General features: G+C 37.6%; 1 protein-coding gene across 1 annotated transcript in view; it reads left to right on the top strand.

The window, feature by feature from the left end:
* Window positions 1-17,013, top strand: part of TM9SF2 (transmembrane 9 superfamily member 2) — a 26,265-nt gene extending 9,252 nt beyond the window's left edge. The window contains exons 5-17 of the mRNA XM_048933198.1: window positions 269-398; window positions 1,861-1,985; window positions 2,637-2,748; window positions 4,364-4,443; window positions 4,538-4,646; window positions 4,770-4,902; window positions 5,141-5,260; window positions 7,417-7,474; window positions 8,121-8,280; window positions 9,831-9,982; window positions 11,015-11,126; window positions 11,757-11,928; window positions 15,622-17,013. Of these exons, the coding sequence (XP_048789155.1) occupies window positions 269-398; window positions 1,861-1,985; window positions 2,637-2,748; window positions 4,364-4,443; window positions 4,538-4,646; window positions 4,770-4,902; window positions 5,141-5,260; window positions 7,417-7,474; window positions 8,121-8,280; window positions 9,831-9,982; window positions 11,015-11,126; window positions 11,757-11,928; window positions 15,622-15,689 (1,531 nt within the window). The 3' untranslated portion in view covers window positions 15,690-17,013. The remainder of the gene's footprint in view (window positions 1-268; window positions 399-1,860; window positions 1,986-2,636; window positions 2,749-4,363; window positions 4,444-4,537; window positions 4,647-4,769; window positions 4,903-5,140; window positions 5,261-7,416; window positions 7,475-8,120; window positions 8,281-9,830; window positions 9,983-11,014; window positions 11,127-11,756; window positions 11,929-15,621) is intronic.

The following is a 17,013-nucleotide window of genomic DNA, read 5'->3' as shown; positions in this document are numbered from 1 at the left end:
TCATTTCAGCTGCTTTCCTGGATGACTTGGGCTATTTTTAAAGAAAAAATAATGAAACAGTTCATTCCTGTGCCTTCAGAGTGAAAGAGCTTTGTGATTTGATCTGTGTTTGTAGGGGCACTTTAGAAACTGGCTCAGTAAATAGAATGCTTTGGTGGTCACCGAGTGGGCCGTGTATTTCCAACACCTACCTATGGATTTGTCTATTTTTATTTGCATGATGCCATATATTTTGAAAGATGATGAAGTGTCAGCATATAATTCACAGGATTGTGGACAACATGCCTGTGACCTGGTGCTACGATGTTGAAGATGGCCAGAGGTTCTGCAATCCAGGCTTTCCCATTGGCTGCTACATTACAGAAGATGGCCGTCCAAAAGATGCCTGTGTTATTAATGTACGTTTGAGTTGGATTTTTTTTTATAATATCCTCTTTTTACTGTTCTAAAGGCTTATTATGTCTGTGTCCTGTTTCTATGGTGAGTCCTTACTATCTTTGTTTCCCTAAAACTGAATGTTTTGATATATGTGCAGGTACTACAATCTCTAATCTCACCTCAGCTTGTCTAGGAACTGCCTCCTCTGTGATGTATGTAGTAATACAGAAAGGCTCAAAAAGAGAAGAATGTGGATAGTGTGTAGAATACATGGAATGCAGGAGAAAAAACATTGTCCTTCATTGTCTGTGATGTCTAAACTTTGAAGAACTTGGATTTTACTTTGCTGTGAGATAGAAGTGTTTCATGGAAACAGGTTTTTGCAGGCATATTTTTTTCTCTGCATGGGAACTAATAGTTCTTGAAGGAGTGCTTCTCTTAAAATGATGTGGACTGGTGGAAAAAGGCAATATATAAGAATACTGAGTGAAGATTCTCTTCCATGTCAGATGGGTCCTTTTGGGTTAACTAGTGGAATTCCAGATAAATGCACTGTTAGTGTTATGCAGATAAGAATGCATTAAGAAATGTAGAATGTCTTCAGGTTATCCCAGACCTTTTCCACAAAGAGGTGATGACTAAGAAGCAGGTCTTTTGTTTTATTTACCAGCTTCTAATGTTGTTTCTTTTCCTGCATAGTGAATTGATTTCAGAGACTCCATATAACTGGATGGTTGAAGTAGATTTGTGATCAAATATGTAATCTGGCAACATTTCTTAATCTTGTTTAAATATTTGTTTTTAATATAAGGGTAATAACTTTTGAAGGAGTAATTGAAAGACTGTAGAAGAACACCTTAGAAAAATAAAACCCAGGCTTCTCATTAGGGCCCTCTGTAGAAAGGAGTGGGGACAGAACACCCTGAAGAAGCACTAACAAAGCTGCAGTAGACATAAAGCTTTTAACAACTTGTTTAATGGACTGATCTTCAAACTGAAACATCCCTTCACCTGAGATGTCTGTTCAACATATTGAATGTTGTTTACAGTGAATCTTTGGTTTCAAACATGGAAGTGGTTCTGTCACAGACAGCAATGATTTGCGTTGTCTTAAAAGGTTTGGTTTAATCTATGAAAAACATACACTGTGTTTTAAAAGAGCTAATTGTTTATTAAACACATCTGGTTATGAAAGTTGTCACATAGCTGTCAATTCAGTTTGCTGCTTAAGTTGAGTAAAATGGAAACGTTGTCAGTTCCTCTATCATCTCAGGTGAAGTTCTGCTCTCAATCTGTAGTTCTGAGCTTTTTTTCTAATGCAATAAAGCAGTTCACTGTCTTTGTATTCCCAGAATTGTGCGTGCATCTTTGGGAGAACTTTTTGACAGGAAAACTATGCAGTATAAAATTAAATTTTGTAAGGCTTTCAGGTGTCTTTATCTTCTTGATTTTTTTAACTTTTTTTTTTTTTAATCATTTTAGTCAGAATTTCATGAAAAAGATACTTTTTATATCTTCAATCACGTTGACATAAAGATATATTACCATGTTGTGGAGAATGAAGCTCTGGGAGCAAGACTTGTTGCTGCTAAACTTGAACCAAAAAGGTCAGTATTCAGAAATAAGTTGTTGTTGAGCAGTGATCCATCCCAGCACTCTTGCTTTGGTTTGGAGAAATGTTTTCAGGTATATGATGTGTACATTAGCTTTCCTCTTGATTGATGGAGGATTGATGCAATCTTACTCTGTAAGTTCTGTAGATCTTTGTGCACTATTTCCTATGTGTGCCAAAAAAGATAAAATGAAATTTGAAAGTAATATGTGTTAAGGGAAGCAACCCCAGTAGGGAATGTTCCGTATCATCATCGGTGCCAAAGGCAGGAGTAATTAGAGTGCAAATTCTGATGAATTCAGCAATCTGGATGCAGTGACAGCACAAATATAGCTATCAGTTGTTCAGGTGTCTGTGTGGCCTTTCTACAGCTGGTTTGATTATTACTGATGCTGCGTTTTTGAGAGTGTGTTCTTCTGTAGATATGTTTTAGGAAATATACTTCTGTGCCAACAGTTTGTGTGTCCTGATGTCCTCAGTTTGTGACACGCTCCTTAGGAGCTCCGAAAGTGGAGGCATTAAGAAGTATTATAACGTTTAAGGGAAGAGTCAGGGATGAAATTGATGCTTGTGTAAGATAAGCAAATGATATCTTAATGGTGGTGTTAGCGATGCAGCTTTCATTCTGTGTTTTTTCTTCCTGCAGTTACAAGCATACTCATCCAGACAACCCTGATTGCTCAGGAGTGCCTATGGATATAAGCAATAAGGCTAATGGAGAGGTCAAAATTGCTTATACGTACTCAATATCTTTTCAGGTGAGTGCTGAGGTTTTTTTATGTTAGTTACTTCTTAAGATCAAATCTTTTGTGTTAATAATCAGAATTATAAAGATAGCTAAAATTATTTCAGAGCAGTACGTTTGTGGTTTAAAAACTTAATTTAAACTGAAATGTGACTTGGGACCTAAATGCATGCCTTACAATTTTGCATACCTCCCCACGCACCCTGAAAAATGCATATGCAGCTTATAAGAGAATCACACTTTCTATGTCTGTCTAGACTGTCTGGCAGATTTTTTCTCACTCTAAGCTCCAACTCTGAGAAACTGTGCATTTTGGCAAATTAGTGCTGTAAGCAGTCCTAGGGGAAAAGCTTTATGTTTTTTCCCAAGGTGGTCTTCCCATATACATCTGTAGGAAACTTAAGAAGCTGGTATTCTTCATCCCTCTATTCTCTAAAGGCACAGAAACACTTCATCGGGCAAAGGCAGGGACCAGTGATGCTTAAATGTGTCTTATTAGGATGAACAAGCATGATGTACCTTTTAAAATGGAATTTCCTTAAAAAGTAATAATGATAAAATGTCCAAGTATTAGTCCAAGACCTGTATTGCTTCTCTTATACAAAAGGCATGCCCAGCTGCATGTGTGTTTTACTGTCTTGTGCTTAATGTTATGTGACATGGAGGTATTCCTCTGAAATTCAGGTTAGTGGATCAGATCAGCTCAGGAAGACAGGAATTGAGGGAGTATAAGTAGAAGAAAAATGTGATTCTGTCCTAGAATTATTGATAAGGATGAGAAACTTGTTGCTTGCCTTGAGATATGGTTTTACTGCCTCTATGAACTAGATACTTGATCTTGGCTTCTGCGTACTGTAATTCATTGCTTTGGGGTTCTTTTAATCTTCACAAACAGCTTTACTACAAAGTGCTGTTGCTTAACTTACTGAAATAACATCCTGTGACAAAAACACGTGGCCGTTTGTATTCATTGATTGTGGCATTGATGGTTTGTTTAATAGTAACCTTGAGGTGATTAGCACTGTTTATTCTTGTTTCCATGTTTACTGTGAAACATAAAATGAAGATGTGTCGTATTAGAAGTGTTTCTGATACATGAATATTTAGTCTGAATAAGTGTCATCTGTTAACAACGTAAGTTTGTAGCGTTGTCTTCCCCACCTGTCTTGCAGCTTTAGCTGACAGTAATTGGATTGGTAGTTGGTGCATGAAGCTGCGTGAAAGCAGGAGGTAACTTGGGCAGTTGTGTTCAAAAAGGGGACCTTTAGGCTGAAGGCTGTTCACGTAGCACAGCTTTGTCTCTGAGTATGGAGTGTGTTGACTTGCATACACTAAAAATTTTGTGCTCTCAATTAGTTCATTAGTTATCTGAATTCATGGGAATTAATAGAAAACTTCATGCTCTGAGAAGGCATGGGTCTTAATATTATTCAGAAAATGTTTTATTCTAGAGTCTATGGTCAACTCATAAGTCTGTTTTTAAGTTGTTATTCTGTAAATATTACATTTAAACCATTCCAAATTAAGTTTCAATTTATCCTGAGATTTAAGATAGCTTTGCACGAATATAAACTCTTGAATTTAAGTTGGACTCTGGTTGTGTCTGAAACCGGTGTTTCTTCTTTCAGGAAGAAAAAAATATAAGATGGGCATCAAGATGGGATTATATTTTGGAATCCATGCCTCACACTCATATTCAGTGGTTTAGGTGAGAAGAAAGTTTGTCTTCAAGCATACAGTACCAAAATATTTTAACATTGAGATGTGGACGATGACTCGCTGCTGTTTTTCAATCATTGCAGCATTATGAACTCCTTGGTGATCGTCCTTTTTCTGTCGGGAATGGTTGCTATGATTATGTTGAGGACGCTGCATAAAGACATTGCAAGATACAATCAGATGGATTCCACTGTAAGTCTGAAATGTACCTCCTCAAGTGTATTTATAATGTAATTTCTTTCTACGAGGAGTTATTTTGTTACAGGCTACGCAAGTGTGATTTACTGTATGAAAATAGCTGGATTTCCTTTACAGGAAGACGCGCAGGAGGAATTTGGCTGGAAGCTGGTTCATGGTGATATCTTCAGGCCCCCGAGAAAAGGAATGCTGTTGTCTGTTTTCCTAGGCTCTGGCACGCAGATCTTAATCATGACTTTTGTTACCCTGTGTAAGTAATAAAGTGGGAAGGAGTTGGTTCTGTAGAAACCATCTTTTCAGTGCTAATTGCATGTAAAAAGAGCAGTACAGTTTTGTCTACAAATGTCTTAAAGTCTTAAGATTAGAAACAGCTGAGCTGATACAGTAGACATACAAGTTTTTATCTTAAAGTTTAGGTACAGTAAGTGGTGTACTGTCTTTAAGTCCAGTGTGTAATTAAGTTCTTAAACTGTGCATCTCCTTCATAGTTTTCGCTTGCCTGGGATTTTTGTCACCTGCTAACCGGGGAGCCCTAATGACCTGTGCTGTAGTTTTGTGGGTACTGCTTGGGACTCCAGCAGGTTATGTTGCTGCCAGATTCTACAAATGTAAGTAAAAGTTATTTAAAATGACAGGGCTTAAGTTCATTAAAGTAAATTATCGTCATAGAACTGACTTTTATTTTATGGAATGGTTTGTAGTTTCCCTCAGGGCAAGATGGAGAAATGTATTTATCTTAACAGAAAATAAGTATGGAGTACTGACACGGTTAAACTGATTTTGATGTGATCGTGCTTAGAGACCCTGAATTGCTTTTGCTGCCATGTACTTATGGAGTTACGGGGGAAATTATTTTTTACTAATGCTAATTCCTTCTGATGATTTTGTACTTATGTTTTCCTATGGCTGGAGGAATGCAGACCCTTAACTTGATTTTAGCTTTAGCTGTTGACATTGTTTGATAACTTTTTTTTTTTCCCCAATAATGAACTTCTGTTCTTGCCTGAGATTTTTGTCGCTGCTTCTTAGCTAGTTCAATTTTTGGGAGAATAGTGCTTTTCAGACTGGATGTGGGGTGAATTAGCAGTATTCTGTGGCTGCAGCATCCCAGTGATATTTGGACAGCAGGCAGTAGTTAGTTGATGCTGTTTCCTCCCCTTACCCTAACTAGATATCCTTTCAGGGCCTGTCCACTGACCAGAGCTAGTTTGCACCTGTACCTTCTGGTTTATTTTATGTCCAAGTGTGCCATCCTCTATGTCTATTACCTTACATGAGGTACAAGATTGTTTTTGACTGAGTAAGCTGGTTTGTTTTTTTGGACTGTTTGGACTCTTATAATTCTGAAGACACAGTGCTAGAGAATTCATTTCTGATCTTGAACCTGAAAGTTAGCGTTGGAGTTCTTCACTTTCTTCTGACTATTTTATAATTTTCCTGGGGGCACCAACTGGATGAAGAGCCTTCGTTTTGAAGGGAGCTTTCCCACAGTGGCAGTGATGGCATTTTTGAGCTTCTCTTCAAACCAATTTTGTTGAAATAGAAGGAGACTTAAATGCTACTACATTCAACAGTGCTTTGGGGCTTCTTTATATCATGCTGGATGTTTTGTATTTTTAAAGATAATTTGAAGTTTTTGATGGCAAACCGAATTCCGTAGTTTTAGTGGAGGTGGTAAGAATTATATTTCCTATTATATTTGTCATGAGTTCAGTTGATATTTGACAATTTAACTAAATATTTAAGACAGTGAATGATAACTCCAGAGATATTGTTGCAACGAATGGTAGAGCATGTCAACATGAATGTTTTTCCTTGCAGTGTGCCAGCAAAGCACTGAGAGACTTAAACAGCAAAATACAACTGAAACAGTTATCCAATTCTAAAAGGTTTTTTTAATGCTGCATTTAAAAAGTGAAGCGTGAGTTGAAAAGAACTGATTAATATTAATTACCTGTGCTGTGTTCTACCAAGAATTTTTTGAAGGAACAGAAAATTAATTAAAATCATTGCAACCATAATCACTGCTGAGTCTTAAAACTAAAAAATACATAAATAAATGTGTCATGAGGGCACTGCTCAGCTGGAATTCCAGTGGGATATTTTCATTTGGACGTTCTCTGACTAGAATTTTTATCAGTGGAGTACAAACTCTTAAGGATTTTTTTTTTTTTTTTTTTTAAATAAAGCTATCCTAGGTCTTTTGGTATCACCAGTGCTTAATGCCATTAAGATTTACAGGGAGGAGTGATGCTCTTTTAAGCATTAGTCCTAACCTGTAAAACTCTTAGACAAGAGTTATTTCAAGAAAGCAGCTTAGCTCTCATTTCTCGTATTTATATAAATATTACATTCTAATATTTATATATTTATATATGCTAATATATATAATATTATTTTTTAATGAAGCTGTTCAAAGGCTAGAAAACTTGAGGTTGTTGATCATAACAGGTTTAAACTGTTTTTTAAAGACTTAAAAGTACTTCAAATCTTCTTCCTTAGATAAAGTGGTCAGAGGCCAGGTTTATTTACTTGAATGTTTTTCTTGTGCATCTGAGAGTTTTCTTTGCTCTGAATCTTTGTGATCAAGCAATACAATGAAGGAATTTGTTATTACTAAAGATTTATTTTACTGTTTGAAATTTGAGCATGATAGGACGTTATTTGAGTATTTGCAAGCTAAGTGTAACAGCTAAATGGACTGGAAAATTAATAGTTGTGAGCTTAATGCACGTTTTGATGACTGTCAAATGTTTTAATATAGCATTTGGAGGTGAGAAATGGAAAACAAATGTCCTGCTGACATCGTTCCTTTGTCCTGGGTGAGTTGAGAATATAGCCATGATTAAAAGAATTAAATTGCTTCTCTGACATGCATAGCTAATATTCCGGCTTCAGCTGTACAAGTAAATCTTATTACGGTGTCCCTTTGTTCCAGAAGCTGTAAGAGCATGGAGGTGCATTTGACAAAGATAGCTGTGTCAATGGCATGTCATACTTGGTTCTTTTTTATCCAAGTTCCGTGTTTACTTTTGCCACATGAAAAAACTGATTTAAGAAAGAGCAAAATCGTGCTGTTAAGTTTCAGATGTAGTTCTTCCATGCCTTCTTTTCCTCTCTGTGCTGTCTTTCTGACCGCGCTATAGTTGGTCCTACATGGTGTCATAACACTGTATAACCGCTGTGTTAAATTCTTCTACTTAATCACAGCAAGCAGTCTTACCCTGGAGCGTAGTTAAGACAAGCATATATTTGAAATTGCTTAGTTGGGATGTCAGCTCCTGCTGAAGTTCAATCCCACTGGATTACGAAAGAATCGCTAAGCTTGACCTCTTCATTTGGATATTTTTTGTGTCACTTGATTGTAGGAGATTTGCACTAAAATCCTTATACGGTTCTATTGTTTTGTGAAGACCTTTAAATATTAAGAAGTATTTCTGTGCCCTGAGTGTGTGATGTATTTTTCAGAATCGTGTTTGCGGATTTTTTTATCATGAATCTCATTCTCTGGGGAGAAGGCTCTTCTGCAGCTATTCCGTTTGGTACTTTGGTTGCTATTTTGGCACTCTGGTTTTGCATATCTGTTCCACTGACGTTTATTGGTGCCTATTTTGGCTTTAAGAAAAATGTAAGTATTTCTTGATATACAGTGTTGTGTTTGTTTTTGGTTTTTTTTATATATATATACGGCTATGACTGAGGTAGCACCTAATCTAGTTCACCTTGTCAACTCCAGTCCTGTTCTCTTTCTTTAAAACTGCATTGTGTACCTGATCTTGAAATTCCAAGACGTGGATATTAAGTTGTTGAGTCGCAGTGATATTTCTGAGCACTGATCAGGCTTATCACTGTATTGGGTTGAACGATTGTTCAAGGTAATGCAGAGATCCGGGCATTCTTTATGTTCATTACTATTTCTCTCATTACAGAAAATTCTGTTGGCCCAACCAAGTATAAAGGAAAGCAGTTTATGTGTTTGTGGGTATTTTGTTTGGTTTTCCCCTGTGCATTTTGGGGCTGTTCTCTGTCTACAGAGTCTGAGACGAGAAGGGTGTCATCTTCCGATGAAGTTGCGAGTTCTTGTGAAATCTCTTCACTTAACTCTTCTGTAAATGATTATTGCTGCTTGGCAGACACTAACTGAATTAACTGAGATTTCCTCCTAAACTGTTTTCTTACTTACATGAGGGTTCTTTGTGACATGAGTGACCAAACCCTAAGCAGTGAAATCAGTGGTTTTCTTTTGCTTGAAAAGTGGCTTACTGTGCCCCACAAGCTTAAAGACCTGTAAGTTTGGCTAATATTTTCTCCCATGTATAGGCAACCTTCATTTCAGCTCTCTGCAGAGCTGATGGAATGCCTTCAGAAAAATGTTTAATTATACTGGAAGGCTTTGTAGGTCAATTGTAGTTACCTTATTTTACTTAACTGAAAGTCAGTGGATTTTTTTTTCCTGCTAACCAGGTGGAAGTTCAAACAAAAAACCTTGTAAGTAAAAAAAAAACCTGTACAGAGACAGTTCCTTGAGAAAACAAAAAAAAAAGGGAGGGTTATGACAAGGTAGTGTGAATGGTGTCACAAATATGTTAAAGCAGGAAAGCAAGTACTGAGCTGAAATTGTCGATTTTCTTGAGGTGATCTGTAAGAAAGGGGAAAGATGGCAAAGTATGCATTCATCTGCCTTAATTTTTTTCTTTCCACCATGCTGATTTGTGCGTGTAGCTTAATTAGACTTGAATTCAAGATTAAAGTAAATCAAAATTGCCAAATTGAATCCTCTCACTCTGTAAGTGTACCCTAATGTGATTCTTGAAGTAAATCCTGAAAAACAAGATGCACAGATTTCTAGGAGGAGAAACCAAAAGTGCAGCACCACCACTTCCAAGCCAAACACTGAGAAATATGTTCCAGCTACACAACAGATCATAGACAGTCATGAAAGAGGAGGCTCAAAATATGTGTTGCAGTATTTTAAATAAGCTCTCTTTCAGCTGTTTTGCCTTGCAGATTTTGTTAGCTGAACTGGTAGAAGGCGCACATGTAATGGTAGATGAGCCTGTGCATATTCAGAATGTATGAATAGACTTCTGCCAGCTCTCCTGTCAAAGAGAAAGCAAAATAAGTAGTGGTGTAGTTTGACTTGTTACTTACCTAGCAATGTCTTTGTTTTGTTTGAAGGCTATTGAACACCCTGTTCGCACAAATCAAATTCCTCGTCAGATTCCTGAGCAGTCGTTCTATACAAAGCCGTTACCTGGAATTATCATGGGAGGCATTCTGCCTTTTGGGTGCATCTTTATCCAGTTGTTCTTCATTCTGAACAGTATTTGGTATGTTAACTGCAACCTGAACTTTACCTTCTGTGTCATAATAGGTTGTAGTTTTTATGTGAAAGTTTATTCAAGTTGCATTGACTGATTGAGGATTACAGAATTACCAGAATGCTGGCTCATTAAAAATGTAAACGTTAACATCTTTTTAACATTTTGTGGGTTAGAAGATACTCAGTGCTTGTGTCGCTTGCTGAGGTGTATGGAGAAGGTACTGTGATAAGCATAGCAATTTACAGCTGGCTCATGATATTCAGACTACTCGGCCTTCTTGTGGAAGCTGCTCTAAAGTTGACATACATGCATATAACTTGAAATTAGTAAGCATGTCGTAAGGAAGCATGGGATCTGAGGGTGTTTGTTTTGGTTCAGGCTTTTTATTGTTGGGGTAGAAAGCAAGACTACAAATTGTTCCCCAAAATTGTTCTCCTTTCAAAGGCATCATGGAGTAATTCTGTTCAATATCAAAAGTAATGCAGCTACTCCACTTCAAGTGAATTTTGATGTGAGTTCATAGCACGCTGACAAACTAATCTACTGTAAGGATTTTGTCTTCCTCCTGGCACAGTTTAGTTACTGGGGATCTTTAAACTGTTTCTGAACCTTGAATAGGTGCTTCTGCCCAGCATACACAGCTGAAGCATTTGACATTTCTTATTATTTTGCAGCTCTGCCCCTTTGATTGAAATGTGAGGTGAAATCCAAGTTCTGCTGAATTCAGTGGAAGAGGTCATGTTGACTTTACTGGAACTGTAATTTCACTCATTATGTGTAGTCAGTTTCTTCCCTAAAATCCCAAACAGCAGCAGCATTGGGGCTCACTTTCTCGCTGTTTTCAGACTGAGCTGTCGAGGCTCTTATTCTTGATGTAGAAAGCAAATTAGTTAATTGTATGGGCACGGAATTAATAGTGCCTCAGTGAGAAAGGAAGTACCGTAAGGTGAAGGTGATATTACTGTGTACGAAGGAATAGTACCAGTACCATGTCCATTTTAATTTTTCTGGTTATTTTTTGAAAACTCTCTTCATTAGGTCTCACCAGATGTATTACATGTTTGGCTTCCTGTTTCTGGTTTTCATTATTTTGGTTATCACGTGTTCTGAGGCCACCATATTGCTCTGTTACTTCCATCTATGTGCAGAGGTAAGAAGTACTCATCAGTATTCATACTTAGTACTGCTTTAAGGATGCTTCAAGAAATGTTAAAGACTTCTATAATTGGAAATAAGCATTAACAGAATTTGACATAAACATTTAAATATGGTATTAAATATCCTTAAATCGAGACTTTAAGAAGTGAAGCTGCTTCTGGCACAGCTTGCAAAGAAATAAATACTAAATCAAACCCTGCACTGAGTGCCACTGAGTCAGATACATCACCTTCAGAGTCTCACCTCCTGGTTTCTGAAGATTTATCCACTGACTTTGCTTAATGAGAGTGCATTCCTTCACCTGCCCAACCTGGGCGGATAATTAAGGGAAGTAATTAAGAACCTCCATGGTTTACAATAGTAGATTGGGCTTATTTGTGTTGTTTGGATTTTTTTGCCTACTTGATACAGATCCTTCTTATCTGTAGTTCTGAATAATGTAGTTAAAGCACTGTTGATTTTCATAGTTTTTGCTGTAGATCAAAACTATGAAAGCTTACTTTGAGATAAAGTGATGGTAGAAGAAAGATGGCCAGTAGCTTTGCTTTCAGTATCAGAATCAGATCATTAGAGGTATGTGCAATTGTACTCATGTGTCTTTCTTTTTGCCCCCCACTTCTAGGACTATCACTGGCAGTGGCGTTCATTTCTCACTAGTGGTTTTACTGCAGTTTATTTCCTAATATATGCAATACATTATTTTTTTTCTAAACTGCAAATCACAGGAACAGCTAGCACCATTTTATATTTTGGTTATACCATGATTATGGTTTTGATCTTCTTCCTTTTCACAGGTAAGTACTTCTGAACTTTGATTTCAAATGTTGAGTTTACCTTCAGCTCTCCTTAGGAGAAGCCTTGGCAAGCTTTATCTTGATACAAGATTACAAATTTAATATGCAACTGTGATTTTTTTTTTTTCCTTGATTTGATTTCTTCTGGAACTTTGTAACTCTTTTCCTGTTGCACTGAAGAAATGGCAGAGGAAGGGCAGAGAGACTTTTTTTTTGATACAGTGTTATTAGAGTTTTGTCATCTTTACTATGAGTTTCTGGGCAAGCGTGTGTCTTAAGTGCTGCACTGCTCTTTGCTCATGAGTGAGATGAGGTGACAATCTTCCCTCTTCATCATCTTCAATACTAGAAAGGAATTTCCAGTCAGATATGCTTGTCCCTTATTTAGGATGGAGGACGCAGGAAGTCTGCTTTCAGATGTTCATGAAAGAAGTTACCACGTGGCAATTCCTCAAAATACTTGGAATATTTAATTCTGTTCCAGCATTTCCTACAGAGTAGTATATTTTTTAAGCTATTTTGAACTGATCAATGCTTAAAATGATTTCAGGTTCCATGCTTATGAAGAAAACCTAATGATTTCTAAAGCTCTGATGCAGCTTTATGCATACAACTTTGCAGGCTATATTTTGCAGCCTCCAAGAGCACAAATGGTTTGCCATCAGAGCTTTTAATAGAGATACCACTATAAGTAGAATTTTCAGTTCCACTGAACACAGAGAAGAAAAAATGTTTAGCTGGAGAAGATGGGTGGCATTTGTGAATGTTTATTCTTAAAGTGAACATCATACACTCGTTTCAAAGAGCTTGCTGCTTCAAAGCAGTTTGTAGTCCACAACTGAATGTAGATAAGGAACAGGAACAAGAGCCTCCAAGGAGTTTCTTGGGTCACCGATGGTTGGAAAGAGAGAATGTGATATTACAAAAAAACCTTTTAAAAAGCTCTGTCCCAAGAGCGTTGGGCTTGTGTCCGTGTCTTAAATAGCCAATTTAACTTCTTTTGGCCTTGCTAGAATGTTTTGGAGGTTGCATATCGTCTTTACTTTTATCTGTATTTTGTGTGCTGATTAGCAAGCTGTTCTGAAGACACAGATCAGATTCTGTTTTCCTTCCTCGCTCTCTCTTACTTGTTGCTCTGACTTTCTCTTAACCTTTTATTTCTGATCTGGGTTTACTAATAGTCTCATTGAGGTACAGAGCTTAAGAATACATGATTGTTTGACTAGGAACAAGTGCACAATGCTGATGCTCCTGGCCTGCATCAGAAATTGTGTAGCCAGCAGGACTTAGGGAAGTGATTGTCCTCTTGTGTGCAGCACTGCTGAGATCACGCACTGAGTTGCTTGAGGGTACACAGAGAAGAGTAGTAAAACTGATGAAGGGACTGGAGAACAAGAGTTGTGAGGAGTGGCTGAGAGAATTTGGGTCTGGAGAACAGGAGGCCGAGGGAAGACCTCATCCTTCTCTGCAGGTACTTGAAAGGACTGCACAGAGGAGAGTGTTGGTCTCTTTTCTCAGGCAACGAGTGATAGGGCATGAGGAAATGACTTCTAGTTGTGCCAGGGGAGAATTAGGTTGGATGTTCGGAAGAGTTCCTTCATGGAAAGAGCAACAGACATTGGAAGTGGCTGCCCAGGGAAGTGGTGGAGCCCTGGGGGCACTGAAGAGATGTGGCACTGGGGGCAAAGCTTAGTGATGGGTCTTGGTTTGTCATGTTGATAGTTAGACTTACTGATTTCTTTTCCAACCTAATGATTCTGTGATTTCACTTATATCAATGTTTAAACATTGTGATGTATGCTTAAAGTCTCATGAAAAAGTGAGGCCTTATGTCAGTCTATGATCTTTAATTTAGTTCCATTACCTTTTCTAATAAATATTCGGTATGTTTGCCTTTAATTGTGAACAGTTTTGGCCAAAGCCAGAATTGCATTTACATAGAAAACAAAGGGGACCATATTTTCTGTGCTGAGACTTCTGTTTTAGCTGCTTTTCTGTACCTTCCACATATGATTCCCATCTTTCACTCACCCTTGTTCTCTCAAGCCAGTCTTGTCACATGATGCCTTTAAAGGTGTGCAGTGCAACTCTTTTCCTTTGCTCACAGATTCGCTTTCAGTTGACAGCCACCAACTGGTTGTGCAGTGCCTGCCAGTGAATTTGGGAAATGCTTTTCAGGATGTGTTCACAGGGACGCAAAGAATAAGTGATTTAGTCTTAGACCTCTTCAGATGCTTTCTGTAGTAGTTATCTGTCTGTAACTGGGACAGTGGAGATGCAAGTCATGCTCTGTAATTCCATTTGTGTGTAGAAGTTAGGGGAGAATATAAGCAAAATAAACCGTAGGATTAGAACTTTGAAGCATCATGTGCTTAATGGTTTTTTTTACTTCCCACAAGAGTAAGGGTAAATGACCCCATAATTTAAGGGAGCAGTTGTATTTCTGAGCATATAATATAACTCTGTCCGTTTAGCTTGGCATGCTAATTTGTGTTCCAAGGCAACATTTCCACTTCTCTGAGATGCATTGAAGCACTCTGAGATAAGGGTTTATAGAAACGTGTTAAAGGGGTACTGAGTTCTCCAGATTTTTAAATGTGAAACCATACTGGCAATTTAGCAAAAACTGCTCCTAAAGGCAACTGACTTCTTGTGTCAGGATGATAAAGAAGCTCAAAAGAGAAAATCATAATTGTTGTATCAAAACTATTCTGCTGTTGCTTACTCATCTGTTAAAAATTGTCAGGATCAGGAAGGGTTCTGATGGTGCCCTGCTGCTATGTCAGTGTAGCACATGCTTCAGGCACTTGCTTCCATACTGCATTCCAGGTCATTGATCAGACTCAGCAGGCAAAATACCGGGAGCTACATGACAAACCTTTGATTCGCAGCTGGGACTGCAACTACGTATCACAGTCAATGAGTCAGTTAAACATCAGTAGTTTAGCAAGCGTGAAGAAAAAAAAATTACTGGGATATCATTCATGGTTCTTTAGGAGCTCGTGTACTGAATGAGTTAGTATGCAGCTTCTGTTGTGCCTCTTAGCAAATCTTAAACAAAGGTGATGTTTCAAAAGATGGCTTTATAAGAGGCATGCAGGCAAAAATCTGATAATTGTCACGGTTTTTTTCCTGTCCTACTTTTTGTGGGAGGTGAAGGTTCCTGTAACAGCTGTTCTGAGCTGCTTTTAAGCGCAGTATCGTTCTGACTGAAGCTGTGCTTTAAAGCAAAACAGTTTTAACAGAAGTATTCTTTTGCATGCAAAGTGGTCGATATGTTTAGGCTTTGCCAATCTGTCTGTTGGAGCTTCATAAAGAGATTCTCTTTTCTTGAGGGAAACAGTCCCTGTCCTTAAATTTCAGCTCGGGTTTGTTTATGCCTTTTGACTGCCTAATGTATTTCAGAAGCATTTATTTCTATGGTACATAGCACGTTTTTGGTAGGAAACAAGAAAAACGAGTGGTAGGAAGAGAAATGATGTGACTTAAAATGGGTTCTGCATGACATCTTTCCGATTGTGGAAATTGGGTACATACAGATCAGTTGATGCCTGTAAAGGCCGGGTTCCATCTCTAACTTGATCTGATCTGATGGGTCACTGAAGACTACGCATAGCAGATTGCATACGTAGATTGAAATTAACGTCTGCTGTGTAACTTTTCCTAATATGTAACCTTCCTTTTATTTTTTAGGGACAATTGGATTCTTTGCATGCTTTTGGTTTGTAACCAAAATCTACAGTGTGGTGAAAGTTGACTGAAAGAACCAATGTGAAGAATTAACACAGAAGAGGTTAAACCTTCACGAGCATAACTTACAGACCTGATCTCCGTGATGAACTTGAGCTTTATCAGAAGTGTTGGCTTTCTGTTCTTTGAGAATGATACTGAATATGCAGCTGCCCCAAACACTTTCTTCCACTAACACGTTTATATTGTGACTTAACAGCCTGTTTTCATGCAGATCTCAGTGAAGATCAGAGTTACAATATTTATGCATTTGTAAATACAACGATACCTTAAAATAAACGTTGAATTCTAATGGCAGAGTAGAACCGGCTGTGTTAGGCAACTTAATGATACTTCTGATTAAAGTACAATTGTAAATAGGATTTTCTAGCTTGGTAGGTGGGATGAATTATTTTTCTTTGAGGGAAATGAGAACTTTTTATTATGCTAACTTTGAAGGATGACTCTTAAGAAGTGTCGCTTTTAGTTTGGATGTGATTTTTATTTTTTACTGGTATTATGTCCACAAATATTCTGATTTCTGTGACTTCATTAGTTTCAGTGTTTTTGGCCTTTTAAACTATGTGCCTCTGAGTCCTTGAATTTATAAATTCATAATCTAATAAATATTGTAAAAATGTCTTCAGTGGGTCATTACCTGTTAAAAATTCACACAAATCCGTAAATACAATTATATGGAAGATCACACAGAGCATTTGATGGCATTTTCTGCAGTGTTCTGTCTCTTGACACACCTTTAGATCTGCAGTGCGCGTTGTGTCACACGGCTCAAACACTGCCGTGTGGTTGTGGCGCGTGAGGATGAAATGATGCACACACTTAGCAAAGACACTGCAGCATTCAGCCAGTCCTTAGCCCAGGCTCTTGTTCAGGAATTGCTGTGGAATGGTCAGCATGTTGAGAAGGTCTTAATGCGTGAGTCAGCATCCTCTGCTGCTCCTGCTTTAGGAAGATCTTGATGAAGCATATGGCAGCTGCTGCAGATTGTACTTAGTGTACGTTAAAAGAAAAAGCCAATTCCTATTTTTGCCTTATATTAAGAGACTACTGTCAATTTCAGGTGACTAGCATTTAATTGATATTTGCTTCTTTGAAAATGGAGTATTATATTCATATGTTGTTCAGTAATTTAGATTCAAAACACAATCTGGCTCTCGGTAAATTTTTTTTCACAAACCTGATAAAATCTTACTTCAAATTAATCTTCCTGTACCATTTGTCATTTGTAAGTTTGGGTGTTTTTGTTTTTGTTTTTGATTATTGATTTGCTTTTCTAAAAAGACCTTAACCTAATGATGCTTGAATACTGAACCCAATAAAAATATCTTTGGTTAA

This window comes from Lagopus muta, chromosome 1, assembly GCF_023343835.1.
Source record: "Lagopus muta isolate bLagMut1 chromosome 1, bLagMut1 primary, whole genome shotgun sequence".
NCBI classification, from domain to species: Eukaryota; Metazoa; Chordata; class Aves; order Galliformes; family Phasianidae; genus Lagopus; species Lagopus muta.
The sequence above is the reverse complement of the archived record's forward strand: the minus strand, read 5'-3'. Positions and strand labels throughout refer to the sequence as shown.